At 38.4% G+C, this 26439-nt stretch overlaps 1 protein-coding gene across 1 annotated transcript; it reads left to right on the top strand.

Moving 5' to 3' along the window:
* Nucleotides 1–1613: 1613 nt before the first annotated feature.
* LOC111167350 (lymphotactin) lies at nucleotides 1614–12886 on the top strand. Its single transcript, XM_022560096.3, has 3 exons — nucleotides 1614–9715; nucleotides 11529–11643; nucleotides 12545–12886. Exons 1-3 carry the CDS (start codon nucleotides 9655–9657, stop codon nucleotides 12702–12704), a joined length of 336 nt encoding a protein of 111 aa, XP_022415804.1. The 5' UTR covers nucleotides 1614–9654; the 3' UTR covers nucleotides 12705–12886.
* Nucleotides 12887–26439: the final 13553 nt, after the last annotated feature.

The following is a 26439-nucleotide window of genomic DNA, read 5'->3' as shown; positions in this document are numbered from 1 at the left end:
TGCATTAGGGTTCCCTTTTCTCCACACCCTCTCCAGCATTTATTGCTTTGATGTTTTGATGATGGCCATTCTGACTGGTGTGTGGTGATACCTCATTGTAGTTTTGATTTGCATTTCTCTAATGATTAGTGATGTTGAGCATCCTTTTATGTGTTTGTTGGCAATCTGTATATGCTCTTTGGAAATGTCTATTTAGCTCTTCAGCCCATTTTTGGATTGGGTTGTTTGTTTTTTTTATATTGAGACACATGAGCTGCTTGTATATTTGGAGATTAATTCTTTGTCAGTCGCTTCATTTGCAAATATTTTCTCCCATTCTAAGGGTTGTCTTTTCGTCTTGTTTATGTTTTCCTTTGCTGTGCAAAAGCTTTTAAGTTTCATTAGGTTCCATTTGTTTATTTTTGTTTTTATTTCCATTTCTCTAGGAGGTGGGTCAAAAAGGATCTTGCTGTGATATATGTCATAGAGTGTTCTGCCTATGTTTTCCTCTAACAGTTTTGTAGTGTCTGGCCTTACATTTAGGTCTTTAATCCATTTTGAGATTATTTTTGAGTATGATGTTCAGGAGTGTTCTAATTTCATTCTTTTACATGTAGCTGTCCAGTTTTCCCAGTACCACTTATTGAAGAGGCTATCTTTTCTCCATTGTATATTTTGCCTCCTATATCAAAAATAAGGTGACCATATATGCGTGGGTTTATCTCTGGGCTTTCTATCCTGTTCCATTGAGCTATATTTCTGTTTTTGTGCCAGTACCATACTGTCTTGATTACTGTAGCTTTGTAGTATAGTGTGAAGTCAGGGAGCCTGATTCCTCCAGCTCCGTTTTTCTTTCTCAAGATTACTTTGCTTATTCGGGGTCTTCTGTGTTTTCATACAAATTGTGAAATTTTTGTTCTAGTTCTGTGAAAAATGCTGCTGGTAGGTTGATAGGGATAGCACTGAATCTGCAGATTGCTTTGGGTAGTAGAGTCATTTTCACGATGTTGGTTCTTCCAATCCAAGAACATGGTATATCTCTCCATCTGTTTGTATCATCTTTAATTTCTTTCATCAGTGTCTTATAGTTTTCTGCATACAGGTCTTTTGTCTCCTTAGGTAGGTTTATTCCTAGATTATTTTATTCTTTTTGTTGCAATGATAAATGGGAGTGTTTCCAAATTCCTCTTTTAGATTTCTCATTATTAATGTATAGGAATGCAAGAGATTCTTGTGCATTACTTTTGTATCCTGCTACTTTACGAAATTCATTGATTAGCTCTAGTAGTTCTCTGGTAGCATCTTTAGGATTCTCTATGTATAGTATCCAGTCATCTGCAAACAGTGACAGTTTTACTTATTCTTTTTCAATTTGGATTACTTTTACTTCTCTTTCTTCTCTGATTGCTGTGGCTAGAAGTTCCAAAGCTATGTTGAATAATCGTGGTGAGAGTGGGCAACCTTGTCTTGATCCTGATCTTAGAGGTAATGGTTTCATTTTTTCACCATTGAGAATGATGTTGTTGTGGGTTTGTCATATATGGCCTTTATTATATTGAGGTAAGTTCCCTCTATGCCTACTTTCTGGAGAGTTTTTATCATAAATGGGTGTTGAATTTTGTTGAAAGCTTTTTCTGCATCTATTGAGATGATCATATGGTTTTTATCCTTCAATTTGTTAATATGTTGTATAACATTGATTGATTTGCATATATGGAAGAATCCTTGCATTCCTGGGATAAACCCCACTTGATCATGGTGTATGATCCTTTTAATGTGCTGTTGGATTCTGTTTGCTAGTATTTTGTTGAGGATTTTTGCATTTATGTACATCAGTGATATTGGCCTGTAGTTTTCCTTCTTTGTGACGTCTTTGTCTGGTTTTGGTATCAGGGTGATGGTGGCCTTGTAGAATGAGTTTGGGAGTGTTTCTCCTTCTGCTATATTTTTGAAGAGTTTGAGAAGGATAGGTGTTAGCTCTTCTCTAAATGTTTGATAGAATTCGCCTGTGAAGCCTTCTGGTCCTGGGCTTTTGATTGTTGGAAGACTTTTAATCACAGTTTCAATTTCAGTGCTTGTGATTGATCTGTTTATATTTTCTATTTCTTCCTGGTTCAGTCTTGGAAGGTTGTGCTTTTCTAAGAATTTGTCCTTTTCTTCCAGGTTGTCCATTTTACTGGCATATAGTTTCTTGTAGTAATCTCTCATGAACTTTTGTATTTCTTCAGTGTCAGTTTTTACTTCTCCTTTTTCATTTCTAATTCTATTGATTTGAGTTTTTCCCTTTTTTCTTGATGAGCCTGACTAATGTTTTACGAATTTTGTTTATCATCGCAAAGAACCAGCTTTTAGTTTTATTGATCTTTGGTATTGATTCCTTCATTTCCTTTTCTGATCTTACCTTTATGATTTCTTTCCTTCTGCTAACTTTGTTTTTTTTTGTTCTTCTTTCTCTAATTGCTTTAGGTGTAAGTTTAGGTTGTTTTTTTTAGATGTTTCTTGTTTCTTGATGTAGGATTCTACTGCTATCGACTTCCCTCTTAGAACTGTTATTGCTGCATCCCAGAGGCTTTGGGTTGTTGAGTTTTCATTGTCATTTGTTTCTAGGTATTTTTTGATTTCCTCTTTGATTTCTTCAGTCATCTCTTGGTTATTAAGTAGCGTATTTTTTAACCACCATGTTTTTGTATTTTTTAAAGATTTTTTTCTGTAATTGATATCTAGTCTCTAGCGTTGTGGTTGGAAAAGATACTTTATACAATTTCAATTTTCTTAAATTTACCAAGGCTTGATGTGTGAACCAAGATATAATCTATCCTGGAGAATGTTCCATGAGTGCTTCAGAAGAATGTGTATTCTGTTGTTGTTGGATGGAATGTCCTATAAATATCAATTAAGTCCATCTTATTTAATGTATCATTTAAAGCTTGTGTTTCCTTATTTATTTTCATTTTGAGTGATCTATCCACTGGTGAAAGTCAGGTGTTAAAGTCCCCTGCTGTGACTGTGTTACTGTCGATTTCCCCTTTTATGACTGTTAGCCTTTGCCTTATGTATTGAGGTGCTCCTATGTTGGGTGCATAAATATTTACAATTGTTGTATCTTCTTCTTTGATTGATCCCTGGATCATTACGTAGTGTCCTTCTTTGTCTCTTGTAGTGGTCTTTATTTTAAATTCTATTTTGTCTGATAAAAGAATTGCTACTCCAGCTTTCTTTTGATATCCATTTGCATGGAATTTTTTCCATGCCCTCACTTTCAGTTTGTATGTGTCCCTAGGTCTGAAGTGGGTCTCTTGTAGACAGCATGTACATGGGTCTTGTTTTTGTATCCATTCAGTCAGTCTACTTCTTTTGGTTGGAGAATTTAATCCATTTACATTTAATGTAGTTTTTGATATGTATGTTCCTATTACCATTTTCTTAATTGTTTTGGTTTGTTATTGTAGGTCTTTTCCTTCTCTTGTGTTTCCTGCCTAGAGAAGATCCTTTAGCATTTGTTGTAAAGCTGGTGTGGTGGTGCTGAATTCTCTTAACTTTTGCCTGTCTGTAACGTTTTTAATTTCTCCATCGAATCTGCATGAGATCCTTGCTGGGTAGATTAATCTTCGTTGTAGGTTTTTCCCTTCATAATTTTAAATATGTCCTGCCACTCCTGAAAGATCTGGCTTGCAGAGTTTCTGCTGAAAGATCAGATGTTAACCATATAGGGATTCCCTTGTATGTTATTTGTTGTTTTTCCCTTGTTGCTTTTAATATTTTTTCTTTGTATTTAATTTTTGATAGTTTGATTAATATGTGTCTTGGTGTGTTTCTCCTTGGATTTCTCCTGTATGGGACTCTCTGCATTTCCTGGACTTGATTGACTATTTCCTTTCCCATATTAGGGAAGTTTTCAACTAATATCTCTTCAAATATTTTCTCAGTCTCTCTTTTTCTCTTCTTCTTCTTGGTCCCATATAATTCGAGCTTTGGTGCATTTAATGTTGTCCCAGAGGTCTCTGAGATTGTCCTCAATTCTTTTCATTCTTTTTTCTTTATTCTGCTCTGTGGTAGTTATTTCCAATATTTTATCTTCCAGGTCACTTATCCATTTTCTGCCTCAGTTATTCTACTATTGATTCCTTCTAGAGATTTTTTAATTTCATTTATTGTGTTGTTCCTCATTGTTTGCTCTTTAGTTCTTGTAGGTCCTTGTTTAACACTTCTTGTATTTTCTCCATTCTATTTCCAAGATTTTTGATCATCTTTACTATCATTACTCTGAATTCTTTTTCAGCTGGGCTGCCTATTTCATCTTCATTTGTTTGATCTGGTGGGTTTTTACCTTGCTCCTTCATCTGCTGTGTGTTTCTCTGTCTTCTCATTTTGCTTAACTTACTGGGGGTCTCCTTTTCTCAGGCTGCACTTTTGTAGTTCCCATTGTTTTTGGTGTCTATCCCTACTGGCCAAGGTTGGTTCAGTGGGTTGTATAGGCTTCCTGGTGAAGAGGACTGGTGCCTGTGTTCTGGTGGATGAGGCTGGATCTTGTCTTTCTCCTGTGCATGACCATGTCCAGTGGTGTGTTCTGGGGTGTCTGTGGCCTTATTATGATTTTAGGCAGCCTCTCTGCTAATGGTTGTGGTTGTGTTCTTGTCTTGTTGATTGTTTGTCATAGGGTGTCCAGCACTGTAGCTTGCTGGTCATTGAGTGGAGCTGGGTCTTAGCATTGAGATGGAGATCTGTGGGAGAGCTTTTGCCATTTGAGATTATGTGGAGCCAGGAGGTCTCTGGTGGACCAATGTCCTGAACTCAGCTCTCCCACCTCAGAGGCACAGGCCTGACATCTGGCCGGAGCACCAAGACCCTGTCAGTCACATGGCTCAGAAGAAAAGGGAGTAAAAAAGAAAGAAAGAAATAAGATAAAATAAAGTTATTAAAGTAAAAAGTAAAAAAGTTATGAAAAATAAAAGAAAATAAACAGTAATTAAAAAAATAAAGAATGAAGAGAGCAACCAAACTAAAAAACAAATCCACCAATGATAACAAGAGCTAAAAACTATACAAAAAAATGACCCAAAAGCAGAAAAGAAAAAACGGACACACAGAACTCTAGGACAAATGGTAAAAGTAAAGGTATAGAGACAAAATCACACAAAGATACATACACATACACACTCACAAAAAGAGTAAAAGAAAAAAATATATATCTATATTTTAAAAAAAAGGAAGATAGCAACCAAATCAATAAACAAATCTACCAATGATAATAAACTCTAAATACTAAACTGATATAAACATAAAACAGGAAACAAATTAGATGCAGAAAGAAAACCCCAAGTCTACAGTTGCTCCCAAAATCCGCCACCTCAATTTTGGGATGATTCGTTGTCTATTCAGGTATTCTAGAGATGTTGTGTACATCAAGTTGATTGTAGAGATTTAATCCGCTGCTCCTGAGGCTGCTGGGAGAAATTCCCCTTTCTCTTTTTTGTTTGCACAGCTCCTGGAGTTCAGCTTTGGATTTGGCCCCGCCTCTGCGTGTAGGTCACCTGAGGGCGTCTGTTCTTGGCTCAGACAGGACGGGGTTAAAGGAGCAGCTGATTAGGGGGCTCCCTCTCATTCAGGCCGGGGGGAGGGTGGGGTATGGAATGCAGGGAAAGCCTGCAGCAGCAGAGGCTGGTGTGACATTGCAACAGCCTGAGATGCACCGTGTGTTCTTCCAGGTGAGTTGTCCCTGGATCACGGGACCCTGGCAGTGGTGGGATGCACAGGCTCCCAGGAGTGGAGGTGTGGATAATGACCTGTGCTTGCACACAGGGTTTTTGGTGGCTGCAGCAGCAGCCTTAGCATCTCGTGCCTGTCTCTGCAGTCTGTGCTGATAGCCGCGGCTCATGCCCATTTCTGGAGCTCGTTTAGGCGGTACTCTGAATGTCCTCTCCTTGTGCACCCTGAAACAATGGTCTCTTTCCTCTTAGGCAGTTCCAGACCTTTTCCTGGACTCCCTCCTGGTTAGCTGTGGTGCACTAGCCCCCTTCAGGCTGTGTTCATGCAGCCAACCCCAGTCCTCTCCCTGGGATCTCACCTCCAAAGCCCAAACCTCAGCTCCCAGCCCCACCTGCTCCAGCGGGTGAGCAGACAAGCCTCTCAGGCTGGTGAGTGCTGGTCGGCACCAATCATCTGAGTGTGGGAATCTCTCCTCTTTGACCTCTGCACCCCTATTGCTGTGCTCTCCTCCATGGCTCCGAAGCTTTCTCCCCACCACCCGTGTCCACCAGTGAAGGGGCTTCCTAGTATGTGGAAACTTTGCCTCCTTCACAGCTCCCTCCCAGAGGTGCAGGTCCCATCCCTATTCATTTGTCTATGTTGTTTTCTTTTTTCTTTTGCCCTACCCAGGTACGTGGGTAGTTTCTTGACTTTTGGGAAGTCTGAGGTCTTCTGCCAGTGTTCAGTAGGAGTTGTTCTACATGTAGATGTATTTCTGATGCATTTGTGGGGAGGAAGGTGATCTCCACATCTTACTCCTCCACTATCTTGGAGGTCTCTCCGCTATATTTATTATTAGTACTTTTACCCTTTACCCTTTACACTAGAGTTAAGTGGTTAATGTACAGCAGAGCATCTAAATATATTAAACAATACATGGGGAAAAAAAAGTCTCTGGTTTTCACTCATGAAAATTTGCTACACCAAAGGATTTTTGAGCAGAGAAGTAACATATTACTTACATTTTGACGTGATCAACTTTGTCAGGTTGGTAAATTGACCAAAAGAAAGTAAGGGTGGAATTAGGAAAATCAGTTAGGAGGCTGTTGGACAAATCCAGGTAAGAAGTGACTGTGGCTTGGAGTTGGGTCTCTTTGGGTGGTGGGAATTGTTTAGATTCTATTTTGAAGACAGAGAGACAACAGTATTTTCTGACAGATTGGGTGTGCCATGTAGGAGAAAGAGAGGGGTCAAGGATAAGAAATATTTGTTCTAATATCTTTCAGTTGGTTGTCAATCAATGTCCACACATTAGCAGATTATGCCCATTTTGTACTAAGTTTCTATATTTTTGTTGGTTGCTTAATTCTTCTCCATCAGAGACTTTAGTGCATGCTTGGAAAAACTGAAATGAATAATTCATTCTCAGAGTTTAAGAAATTCTCTTTCAAAATGCTAAGTAAAAATTCAGCCATTGGTCAATTTGCTGATTTGACTATAAACATGAGAGGAAGACATAGGCACAATCTTCTGGCTTTATGTATTTAGATGTTCATCCTTTACTTAATGTACAATCATTATAATGTTGGTCTTTTGAAAAGAATTCATTTATTCAAAAACCCTTTGACAAGTGACCACTATATAGCAAACATTTTGCTAGTGCCAGAGACCCAGACAACACTGAGGCAAATTCCCTACTCTCAAGGAGCCTGCCATCTAGTGGAAGATGCAGAAATGTAATTGAGTAGGAGAATAAAATGAGATTAGTGATAGAACAGTGGTGGCTAGAAAGTTCCAAGAGGTCATTGAAGATGGCACAACTTAATTGTATCTAGAGAATTCAGAAAAACTTGTAGAAAAAGGAGGAGTTTACAAATAATTATGTAGGGAGCTGAGATGGGCATTCCAGATAAAGGAAGCACTATGTTGGGAGTAGAAAAGAGAATGGCCCATTTGGATGATCGCACAGATATTAAGGCTAGAGGTTTTGGAGAATGTGCATGAGTGGTGAGTGGTGAAAGATGAGTGGTGAAAGATGAGCCAAAGAAAAGCGTGTTATATCTTGAATACCTTTATTTATGACAATGTGAGGTTTGAAATGAATCCTGTAGGCAATGGGAAGTAGCAAAGAGGTTCTCAGCAGGAAAACAAGTTGATTAGATTAAGGCTTTAGAAAGGTTATTCTGGCAAGGCTGTGTAGCATACATTGGAAAGAGAGGAGACCCAGGCCTGGGGAATCAGTTGGTATACTGCAGTAGTCCTAACAAGGAGTGATGAGGTCCTGCCTTGAGCAGTGTGGAGAGAGAGGAGAAGACATATAGAAGAGCTACTTTGAAGGTATACTTAGTCCAGCTTGGTTGAGAACAACATATGGGTGACTAGCAATGTCTAAGATGATGCAAGTAATCTGTATTTGGAAACTGAATAGGTGACAACACATTATTCCATGTCAAGGAGTGATAGGAAGAGAAGCATTTTGAGTGGAATGGTGTGTTCAGAGTTTAAGAACTGATGGTGTAGCTAGGTGGAGATAACTAAAAAGCTATTTGAATTTCTGAGTAAAATCTGGGTGGTAAATTAAATGCCACTAATGAAAACTATCTTAGAGCTTAACCTATAATTTTCTTAGAAATATAGGAATTTGTTTTCATATTCTTAATAGCAATGGCAAAAACTTTTAGCTATACATATATTTAATCAGAATATTATTTTCATATCCCTGAATAGTAATGAAAAAACCTTTTAGCTACACATATAATTAATAAATGTATTTTATACATGCCTATATTAAACAAAACAAGACAAAACCCAAAAAAGCAAATTGAGCGACAGAGAGGTTGTCTTGCAACAATTACAGTGAAACCCTGCTGGAAGCATTGCAAATGGAAATTACATTTTGGAAAGTATATATGTCAATATGTAGCAAGAGTTATAAAGATGATCATATGATTTTGCCTAGTAATCCTACTCCTGATGATTAAAAGCAAAAGATTCAGTGTATTTAATGAAAATTTACCTTATAGATGTGGTTTACATAAAAATAAGTTAAAAGGGAATGGTTTAATGTGTCTGTGTATGTGTTTATTCAGAGTAGAAACAGGAAGATTATGAAGAAACATGGCAGCATATTTACATAGATATAAAAATAGTATTTATAATTGTGACAACTCTGCAAAACATGTATAACAATAGAGACTCATTGAAAAACATTAAAAACGAAAACAGTCAGAATTGTAAGATTATAGATAATTTCCTTTTTCTTTTTTCCAAAATTTTATGTCAGGACAACTTTTCAAAATCTTTTAAAAAGGTATGTATTAAGTTAAAATAAGGCAAACCTGTGCATATAGACAGGCTCCAATCATCATTATTGAAATGTTTCTTGGGTATGTGGGGAGGCTGGTGTAAAGAAAGGCGATCACTTGAATGAGGGCAGAGGAGAGAAATAAGAAGATTAAGGCAGAGGAGTGAGGAACTCAGGGAAGCAACAGCATCCCTTCACCTCCCTAAGGTATCACTGGGCTTAGGATCCACAGTGGTGGAAGCCTCATGTCACAGTTGATGTTACATGAGGCAGGTGGGGGAGATGGACCACAGGGACCACTCCACCTTGTTTCCTTTACACTGTCCCTGTGCTGGGCCATGACACTGGCATGGCCTTGGGGCATGTGTGCAGTGGAAGATTTGAATTTAGACTGGTGGCAGGAGATGAGACAACTATGTTTCTTCTGTGCACATATTTGGCGGACACATTAACCACAGGAGGAAGAGAAAAGGCCACAAGGTGTTGGGCTAGTATGTGTGAGGACAAAGGAACTTTTTTTTTTCAACCAAAGAAAGCATCAGTATTGCAAAGACTTTCCGTGATTCCACACCCACCTCGAAAGCGCCCTCTCACCACAGGAAGTGCGCTGATCACTGGAGGAATAAAAGAGACTGAAAGGATCAGTTCCTTAGCCTCTCGCTGCACAGCTCATCAGGACCTCAGCCATGAGACTTCTCATCCTGGCCTTCCTCGGGATCTGCTGTCTCGCTGCAGACACTGTGGAAGGTAAGTCAAAAGCTTATTTATGAGATAAGGAGCATCTATGTATGCAGGCAGTGGCCACACATTTTGGTTTTAACTCAGGCTTTGACTGGAGTATACTTTCTCCAACCTAAGCCTCAGGCTTCCCATGTGCAAAATGGGAATAATTTGACTCTAGGAGACTGTAGATTTCGAAGATAAAACTTGGTTACAGCCTGGGCTCCTATTTTTCACAATTGGGTGATTTGGGGTAAATTTCTTTACCTCTCTGTGCCTGTGCTTACTTATCTATAAGAAGAATGTAATAACCGATACACTTACCTGGGATTAAAATGAGATAAATCTTATGATCACTTATCAGGTTTCCACACAAGTCCTAACTTCTTGATTAATGTTAGTTGTGGAATGGTGATGACGATTGTAGATACCTTTGAAGCTTTTGCCTATTTAATATTGACCTTGATAAATTCTCAAAAATTTTGAGAGTTCACAAAGTGGGAATGAAGTAGATGGTTTATGTTCTGAAGCAAAGCAATGTTCTATTAAAACAAAAATGACTGGTAGCTCACACCTTTACACCCAGGAAATCAATTTTACATTAAGTGTGTAGGAGAGTCTGTTATTACTGCTATGAATGTTCCTGCTGACGATCAATTTCTTGAGTTTATAAGAGACCATAAGTGCTAACAAATATCAACGTCTTATATACAATCAGATAAACCTACAAGACATACCCAGATGAGACTTAGTTATACTGAGACTTACCTGAGCATTCTATACATATTTCTTCAAAGATCATTTTTTCCAAGCTGGTTGGACTATATTTCTCCTTGTGGCTCTGGCCACAAGAGGGAATATCCTTTGGGTATAATTAATGTTTCAGTTAACTCTCCTTTCAACCTCCTAATCCGTAGACTTATTACTTAGACTAGAATATCTGAACCTGATCATGGATGCCAAGGGTGTCCGTAAATAGAGATGGCAATGTCTGGAACTCCCTGAAATTGTGCCCCAAATTAAAAAAAAATATTGATGAAACAAAAACTTTAGGCCAAATGTCTTAACCATGGCTGGCTGGCATTTGTCTGAGAAAACAGGCTGCCATTTGGTAGAAACCCATGTACGGGTAGGGGAAATAAGACTGAGGAAGACTGTAGACACTTGGGTATTTCCCTCTTTCACTGCGTTCAGCGACAGTTCAGCATTAAAAGTAAGTTGGCAAATGTAGAGGATTAAGAATGTGCAGGCTGGATATTGTGTGATGGAGAGAAGGAGAGCTGAAGAGCAATGGTAGTGAACACCTGGTCAGTTTCATGTTTATAAAAAGCCTTCTGATACCAGCAACACTATAGCTCAAACTTCATCAACATTGGCTATTATTTAAGATGCTTTTTTGCTGAATATTTCTCTGAGAAATATTCTCTGAGAATACTTGCTTCCCTGAGTAGCAAATGCCAGTCTCCAGCTTAGGAATAAATCAGCACTTAGAAACCCTTTTTAGATTTTAGAAAACCCTTACTATTATTAACTCTCCCAAGTTATCTTCCCTTCTCCAATGTAAGATGTTCTCTAAACTTAGAAGGTTTAATCCTCCGGGGCCATTTCTATTGAGGATGAGTATTTAATGAACTACTTCCCTTACATATTTCACATTTTACCATTTAAAATGAGGACACCTTTATTTATTCAGTCAAAAATGAACTACCTCTCCCACATTTAGTGTTGCCTTCCCCAAATTACTCTTTATCAGATCACTCTTTATTTTATTTACAGCACTCTAACATTGATAGTATTAACAATTATATTTTATTTTTGTTTGTTTGGTTTTCTTTACCAGCTGTGGGGACTGAAGTCCTAGACAAGAACATCTGTGTGAGTCTGACTACCCGGCGACTGCCAATTAAAAACATCAAGACCTACACCATCAAGGAGGGCCCCATGAAAGCAGTGATGTGAGTTGCTTTCCCCCAAATCTGGGCTTGATGGAACACAGTATATAGAAATGCTGCCCTCCTCAGGAAAAATGTCAACAAGGAGGAAAACCTCAACGTAGCCAATAGTCTTTCTGTTTTTCCATATGAACCATGCCTTTACGTAGCCCCAAACAATGTTTATGACAAAAAATTGGCAACCGAGTGAAGACTATCACCCTCCTTTCTGCTTTATCTTAGCAGAAGAATCTAACTGGGAACCAGATGAATAATATGCTCAGTCCCGAGGGTTAGGTTTAGAGCTGGCTGTTTCAGATCAGGATTTGACCATAGAGACACACTGGTGTGGGATGCCTCCCTTCCCATCCTTCCCCTTCCCTGCCTTTCTCTGCCCTTATGGTGGGCTGGAGTAGAGTGCCATATTTTATCAGTTGCCATATCTCAAGGAAGTGTCAACAACTAGCCTACATGGTACCGTTCTCCTTCCAGGATCTCATCTTCAGAATAGTAACTCTTCCCAACACACAATTGCAACTTTACCCCCAAAACTATGATAAAGAAATGACCTTTTGTCCAGAAAATAAGATGAGTGTGTTTTAATTTGGAAAAGAAGATGATATGTAATAATTGGACTAGATGACCTCAAATGTCCAGTTTAATTACATCACCTGGTAGCAATGATGAGAAAAGGAGCCTGCAATTTATGCTGAACCAGGGATCTGGGTATTACCTGGAGCTATTTCTCAGTTATGGGAAAATAGATTGCAGAGGAAAGATTTTCATTTATATTCTCCTGAATCTGAAAGACTGTTTTGTCCAGTCATTTCTGCACAAGATCTCTTATATATGATCTGATCTTAACTTCTGGTCCCAAGGCTTTGAGGATGTGACTAACTTTGTCTATTTTTTCTTTGCATTGCAGATTTATTACCAGACGTGGCCTTAAAGTCTGTGCTGATCCACAAGTTGAATGGGTGAAAAAAGCAGTCCGAACAATAAAGTCCACCAGGAGAAATGTGAGCCAGACCAAACCTACAGGAGCCCAACAGTCCAGCAATACAGCTGTGACCCTGAGTGGGTAGTGACCCTCTGGTATCTTGTCCCCTCACTAGCCAGGCAGCTCATTTCCCTTTAAAGCTCATGGACTAATTACATTATATTCACCTTTTATAAAAGTGCTGCATGAGTCAAATTATTTTTTTAATATTTTATGTCTTTCATATTCATTTAGATGCTCTAATTAATAAATATTTATTATTAAGAATAGTCCCAAAGTTTATTCATTACATATTGGGAAAAATAATACATCATTTGTGTTCTGTTTCTGTCCTAACTGTACTTCGTTGATGGTATCCATAATGGGAGAGATTTTGGTCAGTGTTTATCAGCGATGAAAGATATATTCATCATTTTTAGGTTCTAGAGTGAAATGGTTCTCTACACATGAGTCATAGTTGGCACCTCTGATAATGACAATTTAATATCTATTTCAACCTACACATGAGTCATAGTTGACACCTGTGATAATGACAATTTAATATCTATTTCAACCTGTGTTCATAATGGAGTTCTTTTTTCATGGAATAAGCAAGAAAATCATCCAACAATTATTTGGTCCCCATACTGAGGGTTTGCTACTCAAAAAGTGGCTTCATTCAAGTTTGATCTGGAGCAAACACATACCTCTGTGTTTCATTTGATGTCCTGTAAAGGAAAGAAAACAAATATAACTTGCCACTTCTTTCATTTGCCAAAGTAGCAAGGATTAGACTTTTGATGAAAGGATACTTTATTCAAACAAAAATCAGTTCTCCTCAAATTGGGCAATGATCTCACTGTCTTTCTGTGATTTCCATAATTGTCACTACTCTAGTTATCATACCAGTCATGCTTTTTTTTTTTTTTTTTGCCAGTAAGGTTTTAACATCCCAAACTGTCACCAGGAACATTTTTTGAATGTGATCACAATTTGCAGTAAGGTTTTAATTAAAGTTACTTCATCTGGTCACTAAACACCCCAGACTCATGCCCTCCTGTTCTTATTAAATTTCTAATTTGCTTCGTGTTTAAGACTCTACTATCCAAGTAGCTGATGATGTACACGTTCACTTCTATCTGACTTTAAATAGTTAAGAACTGATCAGACCTTGATAACTTCAAGGGAAGAGAAAGGACTAACTGTTTTCTAGTCCTAAGGGGACACTCCACAATGTCAAGTATTTTTAGAGTGTTACCTGAGGGCAGTTTGTTGGAATCAGCTTTACTTCTAATCTCATCCAACTAGTGAACCACAGAGGAAACCATTAAAACACTTCCTCATAGTGAAAAGTGGGGTCATCTATCCTTCCCTATTGCTATTTGCCCACAATAACTTTTGAAGCTGGTTTTTAAGAAAACACTGAGAAGAAAACACCTGTTTTATGAGGGGTGAAACATAGCAAAGTCAAGTCACAGAAAATGAAAGGAAAGTTTCCTTAATGAACATGTACTTGCATTCCCCAAATGTCTCCCAAACCCTAGAGGTTTTCATGAGTTAATAATAATACGACATGTGGAAGGATATGGGTAAACACAGTTTACTAACTTGGCACATTATCTAAGGTGGCTACGTGATGCTAAGTGGTTTCAACCAAATAGTGCACGTAACTTTTAACTAACTGACTCGATGTTTTGAATCATTTAGGTAGGACCTGTGTCTACTAACTATAGTGCTGTGGTTTAATGGATTTCAATTCAATTCAAAGAAATAATCTAAGAAGAAGAGATCTCAAAATATTAATTTTTTTAGTGGCTGGTGACCCCCCTTTTGTGCTCTTGTGGTGTCTTATACTTAACTTTAACCTAAAACTTACCAATTTATATTGAAATTGCTTATTTGCCTGTCTGTGCTTCCCCCACCCCAGTCCTGAAATTAGACTGGAAGCAGCTTGTGTGTATTATTACACCAGGTCCCCAGTGCCTAGCATAGAACTGTGTGTGGGGAGTCAATTGATATTTGTTGGATGAATGGGAGGAATAACATATATTACATTATTTCCTTCATTCTACTCTTTCATATTTCTAAAATTATATATAACACAAAATAAACTTTATTAACAGAAAGTTCAATTCAGCAAATATTTTTGGGTACTTGCTATAAGACAGTCACTGTGTTAAGCTTGGTATACATCGAGATAAGTAAAACACCACTTCTGCTCTCCAGGAGATCATAGTCCAGTGGATGACACTATGATGTAAGAAAACCAATTGTAGTCGAGTGTTTGAAACAGGTAATAATATGGGCATGCTCAAGAGAGAAGGGAATAATTATCCTGAGAGTGTTCTCTAAATTTTTTTCTGAATTTATATATAATTATGAATGACTATTATTAATAAGAAGTGGAGGATGCATCCTAAGTTGGTTTGAAGAAAGATGGTGTCACGTATTTCTCTCTTCTCTAGGAAATTCTTCCACTGTGATTGTAATATTTGTAGCGTATTCTATTCTTTCCTAGATATTTGATGTAACAATAAAGTGAGTATAAAACTGTTACTGCAATTTAATTGGTGAGAAAACTGAGCCACAGAGAGCTTGATTGTCTTGGCTAAGAGCACACAGTTATTGAGAAACTGAGCCTGATCTCAGATAGCAACTTTCTGTGATATCTCAGCCTCAGGAAGGAGAGTGATAATGTACAAGTCTTCTTAGAGTGGGTATGATGTAGGCAATCTCTGAGCCACATTATCTCACCAGTCTCAGATTTTTACAACTAAATTAGAAGTATTTGAAGACTATAACAAGTACTTCCCATTTGCCTTTTTCTATGCAATTATTTAAAAAATATTTTTATTTTATCAAAGTAATACATGAACATGGTCAAAAGTTTAAGTAGTACAAAAGGAGTACTAATGAAAATGGATAATTTCCTGCCCTATTCTTCCTGTTTTCTAACCTTCTTCCTCACAGACAACTGCTTTAACTCTTTTAGCTGATGGTTCTTCTGATAGTCACCTTCAAATCACCAATGTTTGGTCACCATTAGTTCCTGGGCTATGAATTTTGGGCATTGTTCGTGGCTGCCTTTATGATACATGAGGATTTAGTTCACTTCTTCCATTCTCTACATATAATTATGTTGATATTTTAATTATCTATGTTTGTAGATTTAGGTAATATACCTATCATTTATTTCTTATTTGGTCAACTGTGGACAATACTTCTTGACTTTCCATTTTGTAATATTGTTCTGTTGTCTATAGCAAATACTTAAATAGTTTTTACTATGTAACCAGCACTATTTCATTGATTTGCAAATGTTAAGACATTTAATCACATTATAGACCTCAGTTAAAGACAAAACACCTAAGACATAAACTATTGGCTTGTGTTGGATAGACTTCAGATTTGAACCCATGGAAGCCTGGCTCCAAGTTCATGCTCTTGACCACTATGTCATGCTGCCTTCCTCGCTTTAGGAGCCAGTTTCCTGAAGACCAAACCATATGTAATATATCCATGAAAAGTCTACTAAGACCTACATAATATTTTCATTTAACCAACCTAATTAATTAATTAGCTCATTCATTCAGTAAATATTTGTTGAGGGTCTATTATATGCCAGAGGCTGTAACCATAAGCAGAACAAAGCCCCTGCTTTCACAGAGCTTACATTCTGATAAGATGTGCCTTCTATTCCTTACTCCAGGGTATTTATTTATTTATTTATATTTATTTTTTTATATTGAAGTATAGTTGATTTACAATGTTGTGTTATTACTGCTGTACAGCAAAGTGATTCAGTTTTTTATATATGTGTATATTATATATGTATATTCTTTTTTATATTCTTTCCCATTATGGTTTATCACAGGAGATTGAATATAGTTCTCTGTGCTATACAGTAGGACTTTGTTTTTTATCCATTCTATATATAATAGTTTGCATCTGCTAACCCCAACCTTCCACTCCACCCCAGAGTTCTTTTATCTACTCACTCAACCAACAGATTCTTACTGAGTGCCTAACGTAGTTCAGACACTTTGCTGAGCACTGGAACTCAGTGGTGAAACCAGACACAATCCTCACCTTCAGGGAGCTTACCCAACTAAGCAGACAATTTCAACAATACTGTAACCTGTGATGATAGGGGAAGCAGGGAGCGTGAAGTTTGGGCAGACAGGAGCAAACCTGTCCAGGTCTTAGCAGGTGGAGAGGGTCAGGACAGGCTTCCCCTTGAAAATACCTTTTAACCTGAGACCTAAAGAATGAGTCAGAGTTATCCAGGGGAGTTCAGTGCAATCCAGGCAAAGGAACAAGCAACACATGAAAAGACCAGCAGGCGAGAGAAATCCAGATGCATTAAGGAAATGAAAGTAGTTTAATATGACTGAGGGACAAAGCTAAGCTTTGACAAAAAAGAGAGTGTGAGCAAAAGGTGAGGTTAGAGAGATGGAGGAGATCACCAATGGCTTTGTCTGCCAGATGGAGGAGTTTTACTCCATCCTAAAGGTAGTGGGAAATGACGCTGGCTGCCAGGTGGTAAACGGTGTGCAGAGAGGAAGACAGGAGCTGGGAAGACAGTTGGGAAGTGGCTCTGGGCTTGATAACTTTTGAACTTGGGCTGGCATGCTGTGACACATTTTTCCTTTTCCTCATGTTTTTTTTCTGCTTAGCCCGGGAGCACATTAACGATGCATAATTGCCTAACTCTGGCTGTGTAGCCCCGCTGTACATGCCAAATGCCTCAGACCAGCAAATCCAATCACTGCTTCTTTGGATGTGGGGAGCCAGGTTTGAGATGGGAGAATATTGCATTTATGGGACTTGCTTTATTATTTACACTTTTTTATTGGCTGAGCTGAGATTGGATCTGTGTAGTCAAGATTGAAGCCAACCACCAAGTGGAAGGGGAAGGCAGGGTTGAGAGGCAATAAACTTGATATCAGTTATTCAATTTTCTGAATATTTGTGGAGCACCTGCATACTACAAGGAGCACAGGATCTAGTCTGCTATCATAAAGCCCATGATCTCATGGGGAGAAAGTGCAGTCACCAAAGCCTTTCCCACTTGAATGTTCCAAACAACTTAGCTCAGGGCTCACCTCCTCTTAGAGACCTTTCTGATGTCCCCAGCCTAGGTGACACCCCTCTCATGGGCCCATTCAGCCCCTGGGCTTACCTCTACTATCATTCATATTACTCTGAAATACAAATTTATTTTTCTTTACTTTCTATCTTACTTAGTAGTCAGGGTAGGGACTGCGAATTTGATCTCTGTGTAGCTAGTACCTGGTATAGTGCCTGGCACATCATAGGCTTCCAATAAATTTTTGTGGAATATACACTACATTATACGTATCTGTACCTTAGCAGTTATCATAAAGAGCTATAGGAATGCAGAAGAGAGAATATTTAAATCTGTGCTGGGAAGGTTAGGAAAAGCTCTGCAGAAAAGGTGATATAAAAACTGTACCTTTAAACCTGAGAAGAAAAATGCCAGGATGAAACAGTAGGGGTGGACACTCCTGCCAGAGGGAACTGTGCGAATGAGAAAGAACAGAGGCAGGTAAATCAAGGCCTGTTCAGGGAAACTGCTCATTTCTGGGGTAGCTGGGGTATAGAGCTCAGAAATCACAGAGGAAAGGAAGCCAAGGCTAGATTGAGATCACCCAGAGTGCCATGCCAAAGGGTGTGATCTTAAATAGTGGGTCCCAGGGAGCAGCATAATCAGATTTGACTTGGAGGAGGGCAGAAAATGGTTGAGGGTGGAGGGGAATAGTGAAGTGAACACTGAGTCAGGTTGGAAAAGATGGGTCCAGGCTGGAGGATATGGTGGCCTGAATTAGGCTGTAGCAGTGAGGGGCCTGAGACAGAATTAGAATGGCTTGGTTATCAACTGGATGTGGAGAATAAGTTAGTTGGAGGAGTTGAAACTGCACTGAGGTTTCCAGCTTGGGTGGATGGTTAAGAAACAGCACGACTGATTGGTAAGATTTTAGTGTGGTTGCTAATAGACTCTGAAGAAAATAAATAGTACCAAGGAAGAGATGCAGAGAAGGAGGAGGTCTGAAAGATGAAAAAACTGATTATCAACCTTAATACTCAAATAATTCAGACTTAAAGCCCAAACTACATTTCTATCCCTGTTTGACAGACTATCTTTTTACAAGGATGAGGTAAAAATAAAACTGAATATCTGTGAAACCTTATGCCCCTTGGGGAAAAAAGGTATACATAAAGGGAATACAGTATCCACTGGGTGAGTCACCAGTGTTATTTTAAGAGGGATTTGTCACATGGCAGTGAGAGGCAGAGAGGAGCAAAGATATGAATCCATAATGAGAAAAAAAAAAAAAGAAATGAGGTGAAAGAAAAGGTTTTGTGTGGGAGTTAGGAGTGCCCAAGCATGACAGCAAGGTGGAGTTTGATGAGAGAGGTCGAGGGAGAAGGTCAAAGAGATTTTTTTCTTTCTTTGGGAGGAAGTAGTAAAAATTGGGACAGACTGCTGAAAGTGGAAGGCCAGAGCGGTGACCTGGAATTATTATTTTGGAAGCTAGGAAGGAAATTTAGAGGAATCTCTGCTGAGAGAAATTTGCACCACCCCCCCCACCGCCTCTCCCCTCAATCCTTCCAAAAGAAATTTCAATCAAATACAAGTAATATATGTTGATTTCCTTTCACACTGTGCTACCTAGAGTAATTGCTAAGGCTGTATAATTTGCTTCCTCCTGAAACTTGTGATTTCTCTCATCAAGGTGGAACTGCTGAATGAGGTATTTGGGAAGAAGTTTCACATTATAGAGTAAGGAAACAAAAGGCCACATGGCTAGACTGAGATGATCTTAACCAGGAGCACCAGGTGCTGTATGAGGGAAGAGTGGATTCCCATTTCTCTGAAGCCTGGGTAGAGGAGATGCGTGGGTGCAGAGATGGATGGGTGAGAGGAGTATTGGCAAATTAACCTGTCATAGGCAGTGGGTGAAAGAGGAGAGAAGACTAGTCATGTGCTCTCTCTATCTTTCTCTCTCTCCCCTTCTCTCTCTCTGGGGTAGACACTGATGTGGTAGTTAGAAGTGTAGCTCTGCCTGGTATACATTTGTGTACTGGCTTTACCACTTACTATATAGGTGACCATGGGGAAATTCTTCAATTTCTCTGTGCCTTAGGTTGCCTCATTTATAAAATTAGAATAATAATAGTGCTGACTTCATAGGATTATTACGAGGGTCAAAACACTTAAAACAGAGCCTGGCACATAGTGAAGACTCAAAAATGATAGCTTTTATTATCCCTAGTGGATAGGCTGGAATAGGATGTGGTAAAATGGAGGATAGATTAAAAAAGGGAATAGATCAAGAATCTATAAGATTTCCTGTATGCTTACATTTACTGGTTGATGCTTCTGTCTTCACCATTTAGGCAAAACTGGATTTAATTTTCTATATTTTCTAAATAATTGTATTTAACTCATCAAGTCATAAATTGTTCTATGGAATATTTGTACCATGAGAGCCTCCATTTAAAAAAAGGTACTATAGTCAAATGTATTTAGGAAATGATCATACCATCCTCCTTCTGTTGGAGAATCATGGTGACATAGCTTGTCAAAGTCTCTGAAAAGTACTATGAAAAAGATAGCCATTAAACCTCACTTAGCCCTGTATGCCAGCTAAGAATTGTCACTTGCCATCTGCCTCTACAAGAATTAAGTCACTAGCCACTGCAGTTGCTGACCTTCAACACACCGTGAAAGGAGTTCAGTGTGGAGATCAGGAATGAGGCACTCTGCTCTGAGAAAAACTGGCAGAACAGGCCTTCAGATAAATATTTTCAGGAGATTTTATGAGCCCAAATTCTTGCATCTTCTCATATCCAGAAAAGCACTAAAATCATTAACGGAGACATCTGCTCCTTGTGACTAGCAGGAGGACTCTGCCAAAATGTGTGCCTGATTGCCTGTATCCCCCTTCACCAAAATCACATATAGACTGACCCCCCCCAACCCCACCTTTTCAGAGCAGTTTCGCGGAGCTATCTGAGAGGCTGTCTCTCAGGCTGTAGTCCTTATTTCGTCCCAAATAAAACTTAACTCAAAATTCTCATGTTGCGCTTTTTTTTTTTTCTCCTCAATTGACAGGTGTTTCCTCAAGTTAACCTGAGTACAAAACTTCTTTCCATATACCATTGATAAACATCCCAAGAACATCTATTGAACATAAATTCCTCAAAAGATTGAAGACTAAAAATCTCTCAGATCCATAATCCCAAAAGAATAAAACCATAATCCATCAACAGCATCAACACAATCAGAAAAAGGAATCTGCTGCGTGTTCCCTCACTTATATCTCTGTAACCTGTTGGAGCCTGGAGTCCCATTTTTGGAAATGTCTGATCTTCTGGAGTGTGTTGTGTGGGTGTGCGTGTGTTCATATAAGGTGCTCACAGACTCTTTGGTTCCTTTATGTTGTTAATTAATCAGGTACTGCCTAAAGTATCTACTTACTAGCACTCACTGAATACCTACTATGAATGAGAGATCATGTTAAGTATCAATACTTTGAGGCCAAAGTAGATATGTGAAGGGTTCTAAACTTTCCTCTTTTGGTGGCTTTGCTAATGCTCTTCATTGTGCCTGGAGAGTGACATTCTTCCTCCTCTTTCTCTTTCTCCAGTCATCAGTGTTCATCTCAGGTACCACTTTCTCTAAGAAACCTTTCCCTCTCCTTCCAACTGGATCTGACCTGTGGCTTCTCTGAACCTTCAGGACTTTCTTATGACATTCATTTTACTCTGCTATGAGTTGTAGATATTTATGAACTACTTATCCCTCAAAAAAATGGAACTTTTGGCAGGAGGGACTGTGTCTTATTCATCCCTGTATTCTCTGTAGCACCAAAAACAGGGCCTTCCCATCCTCTGAGCTCAACATATAGCTGCTGAATTAGAACTATTAAAAGAAACATAAGACATAGTTGCCATCACTTAAGGTATTTAGTATGTGGTTGTGGAGATAATACCTACACATGAGGATGTAATAACAACAGAACATAGAGGTGAATGATAATTGCCTAGTTAATGGAATTGATGGAGGATGACAGTATGTTTCTTTAAAAGAATAAACTCCACTTGACTGGCAAGGCTGCCTGACATTCTGTATTGAGTGCAATCTTGAGGCGACTTCTTGGCTCAGTGGAAAGAGTGTTGTGATCAGTTACTGATGTCTGCCTTGTGTTATAAACTCACTAGTGGTGGCATGCATTTAGATGATTTGATGATGCTGGTAAGGTCAATGGTGTACGGGTTTCAGAGAAAGTGCAGGTTACTGTGGGTTGACTGCAGTAAGTCAACGAAAGCTTGTATGGGTAAAAAGACTTCAACCTGGCCATGGAAGATGAGTAGCACTTAAAAGCCAAAGAAAAGGAGTACGATAGGTGGCTGAGACCATCTGGATGGTCTGTATACATGACTGAACCTCATTAAAGCCTTTATATACATTTTAAGGTTCTGGAGTCCAGTGCGGAGGTCTGCTCATCTTGCAGTGCCCAAGACAAGCCTGCTGTGTGGCTGACAGGGTCTTGGTGCTCTAGCTGGGTGTCAGGCCTGAGCCTCTGAGATGGGAGAGCAGAGTTCAGGACATTGATCCACCAGAGACCTCCCAGCACCATGTAATATCAAACAGCGAAAGCTCTCTCAAAGACCTCCATCTCAACGCAAAGATCTCCAGCTCCAGCTCCACTCAACGACCAGCAAGCTACAGTGCTGGACACCCTATGCCAAACAACTAGCAAGACAGGAACACAACGCCACCCATTAGCAGAGAGGATGCCTAAAATCATAATAAGTTCACAGACACACCAAAACACACTACGGGACATGGTCCTCCCCATCAAACAGATGAGATCCAGCCTCATCCACCAGAAAACAGGAACCAGTCCCCTTCAACAGGAAGCCTACACAACCCACTGAACAAACCTTAGCCACTAGGGGCAGACACCAAAAACAAAGGGAACTATGAGCCTGCAGCCTGCGAAAAGGAGATCCCAAACACAGTAAATTAAGCAAAATGAGAAGACAGAGAAATACACAGCAGATGAAGGAGCAAGGTAAAAACCCACCAGACCAAACAAATGAAGAGGAAATAGGCAACCTACCTGAAAAAGAATTCAGAATAATGATAGTAAAGATGATCTAAAATCTTGGAAATAGAATGGAGAAAACAGAAGAAACATTTAACAAGGACCTTGAAGAACTAAAGAGCAAACAAACAATGATGAACAACACAATAAATGAAATTTAAAATTCTCTAGAAGGAGTCAATAGCAGAATAACTGAGGGGGAAAAACGGATAAGTGACCTGGAAGATAAAATATTGGAAATAACTACCACAGAGCAGAATAAAGAAAAAAGAATGAAAAGAATTGAGGACAGTCTCAGAGGCCTCTGGGACAACATTAAACATGCCAACATCCAAATAGTAGGGGTTCCAGAAGAAGAAGATAAAAAGAAAGGGACTGAGAAAATATTTGAAGAGTTTATAGTTGAAAACTTCCCTAATATGGGAAAGGAAATAGTCAATCAAGTCCAGGAAGTACAGAGAGTCCCATACAGGTTAAATCCAAGGAGAAACATGCCAAGACACATATTAATCAAACTGTCAAAAATTAAATACAAAGAGAAAATATTAAAATCAGCAAGGGAAAAGCATCAAATAACATACAAGGGAATCCCCATAAGGTTAACAACTGATAATTCAGCAGAAACTCTGCAAACCAGAAGGGAGTGGCAGGATATATTTAAAGTGATGAAAGGGAAAAACCTACAACCAAGATTATTCTATCCAACAAGGATCTCATTCAGATTCGATGGAGAAATTAGAACATTTACAGACAAGCAAAAGCTAAGAGAATTCAGCACCACCAAAACAACTCTACAGCAAAGGTTAAAGGAATTTCTCTAGGCAGGAAATACAAGAGAAGGGAAACACTTACAATAACAAACCCAAAACAATTAAGAAAATGGTCGAAGGAACACACATATCAATAACTATCTAAGTGTAAATGGATTAAAGACATAGACTTTAATCCATTTACACTTAAGACATAGACTGGCTGAATGGATACAAAAACAAGACTTGTACATATGCTGTCTACAAGAGACCCACTTCAGACCTAGGGACACATACAGACTGAGAGTGAAGGAATGGAAAAAGATATTCCATGAAAATGGAAATCAAAAGAAAGCTGGAGTAGCAATTCTCATATCAGACAAAATAGACTTTAAAGTAAAGACTATTACAAGAGACAAAGAAGGACACTACAAAATTATCAAGGGATCAATCCAAGAAGAAGATATAACAATTGTAAATATTTATCCACCCAATATAGAAGCATCTCAATACATAATGCAAATGCTAACAGCCATAAAAGGGGAAATCAACAGTAACACAATCACAGTAGGGGACTTTAACATCCCAATTTCACCAATGGACAGAACATCCAAAGTGAAAATAAATAAGGAAACAAAGCTTTAAATGATACGTTAAACAAGATGGACTTAATTGATATTTATAGGACACTCCATCCAAAAACAACAGAATACACTTTCCTCTCAAGTGCTCATGGAACATTCTCCAGGATAGATCATATCTTGGGTCGCAAATCAAGCCTTGGTAAATTTAAAAAAATTGAAATCATTTCAACTATCTTTTCCAACAACAACGCTATTACACTAGATATCAATTACAGGAAAAAATCTGTGAAAAATTCAAACACATGGAGGCTAAACAATACACTACCTAATGACCAAGAGATCACTGAATAAATCAAAGAGGAAATCAGAAAATACCTAGAAACAAATGACAATGAAAACACGATGACCCAAAACTTACAGGATGCAGCAAAAGCAGTTCTAAGAAGGAAGTTTATAGCAATACAATTCTACCTCAGGAAACAAGAAACATCTCCAACCTAAACTTACACCTAAAGCAATTAGAGAAAGAAGAACAAAAAAGCCCAAAGTTAGCAGAAGGAAAGAAATCATAAAGATCATATCAGAAATAAATGAAAAAGAAATGAAGGAAACAATAGCAACAATAATAAAACTAAAAGCTGATTCTTTGAGAAGATAAACAAAATTGATAAACCACTAGCCGGACTCATCAGGAAAAAAAGGGAGAGGGCTCAAATCAATAGAATTAGAAATGAAAAAGGAGAAGTAACAACTGACACTGCAGAAATACAAAGGATCATGAGAGATTACTACAAGCAACTATATGCCAATAAAATGGACAACCTGGAAGATATGGACAAATTCTTAGAAAAGTACAATCTCCAGAGACTGAACCAGGAAGAAATAGAAAATATAAACATACCAATCGCAAGCACTGAAATTGAAACTGTGATAAAAAATCTTCCAACAAACCAAAGCCCAGGACCAGAAGGCATCACAGGCGAATTCTATCAAACATCTAGAGAAGAGCTAACGCCTATCCTTCTCAAACTCTTCCAAAATATAGCAGAGGGAGGAACACTCCCAAACTCATTCTATGAGGCCATCATCACCCTGATACCAAACCCAACAAAGATGTCACTAAAAAAGAAAACTACAGACCAATAACACTGGCAAACATAGATGCAAAAATCCTAAACAAAATACTAGCAAACAGAATCCAACAGCACCTTAAAGGGATCATACACCATGATCAAGTGGGGTTTATCCCAGGTATGCAAGGATTCTTCAATATATGCAAATCAATCAATGTCATACACCATATTAACAAATTGAAGGGAAAATACCATACGATCATCTCAATAGATGCAGAAAAAGGTTTTTGACAAAATTCAACACCGATTTATGACAAAAAACCTCCAAAAAGTAGGCATATAGGGAACTTGGAATAACCCTACCTAAGGAGACAAAAGACCTGTATGCAGAAAAGTATGACACTGATTAAAGAAATTAAAGATGATACAAACAGATGGAGATATGTACCATGTTCTTGGATTACAGGAATCGATATTGTGAAAATGACTATACTACCCAAAGCAATCTACAGATTCAATGCAATCCCTATAAAATTACCAAAGGCATTTTTTAAAGAACTGGAACAAAAAATCTTAAAATTTGTATGGAGACACAAAAGACCCCGAATAGCTAAAGCAGGCTTGAAAAAGAAAAATGGAGCTGGAGGAATCAGGCTCCCTGACTTCAGACTATACTACAAAGCTACAGTAATCAAGATGGTATGGTACTGGTACAAAAACAGAAATATAGATCAATGTAACAGCATAGAAAGCACAGAGATAAACCCATGCAGATATGGTCACCTTACCTTTGATAAAAAAGAGGCAAGAATATACAATGGAGAAAAGACAGCCTCTTCAATAAGTGGTGCTTGGAAAAGTGAACAGCTACATGTAAAAGAATGAAAGTAGAACACTCCCTAACACCATACACAAAAATAAACTCAAAATGGATTAAAGACCTAAATGTAAGGCCAGACACTATCAAACTCTTATAGGAAAACATAGGCAGAACACTCTATGACATACATCACAGTACGGTCCTTTTTGACCCACCTCCTAGAGAAATGGAAATAAAAACAAAAATAAACAAATGGAACCTAATGAAACTTAAACGCTTTTGCACAGCAAAGGAAACCATAAACAAGATGAAAAGACAACACTCAGAATGGGAGAAAATATTTGGAAACGAAGCAACTGACAAAGGATTAATCTCCAAAGTATACCGGCAGCTCATCCAGCTCATTATGAAATAAACCAACAACTCAATCCCAAAATGGGCAGAAGACCTAAATAGACATCTCTCCAAAGAAGATA

The sequence above is a fragment of the Delphinapterus leucas genome, chromosome 1 (genome assembly GCF_059928025.1).
Source record: "Delphinapterus leucas isolate spDelLeu-1000000601 "Yukka" chromosome 1, BTC_Dleu_Yukka2, whole genome shotgun sequence".
Lineage (NCBI taxonomy): Eukaryota > Metazoa > Chordata > Mammalia > Artiodactyla > Monodontidae > Delphinapterus > Delphinapterus leucas.
This window is presented reverse-complemented; position numbering and strand designations above follow the sequence as displayed.

What these genes read in the sequence shown, in the direction of transcription:
- LOC111167350 (XM_022560096.3), top strand. Translation starts at nt 9,655, where the DNA reads ATGAGACTTCTCATCCTGGCCTTCCTCGGGATCTGCTGTCTCGCTGCA. An exon ending in CGCTGCAGACACTGTGGAAG is followed by an intron (nt 9,716 to 11,528) that starts GTAAGTCAAAAG and finishes TTTCTTTACCAG; the next exon opens with CTGTGGGGACTGAAGTCCTA. An exon ending in GGCCCCATGAAAGCAGTGAT is followed by an intron (nt 11,644 to 12,544) that starts GTGAGTTGCTTT and finishes TTTGCATTGCAG; the next exon opens with ATTTATTACCAGACGTGGCC.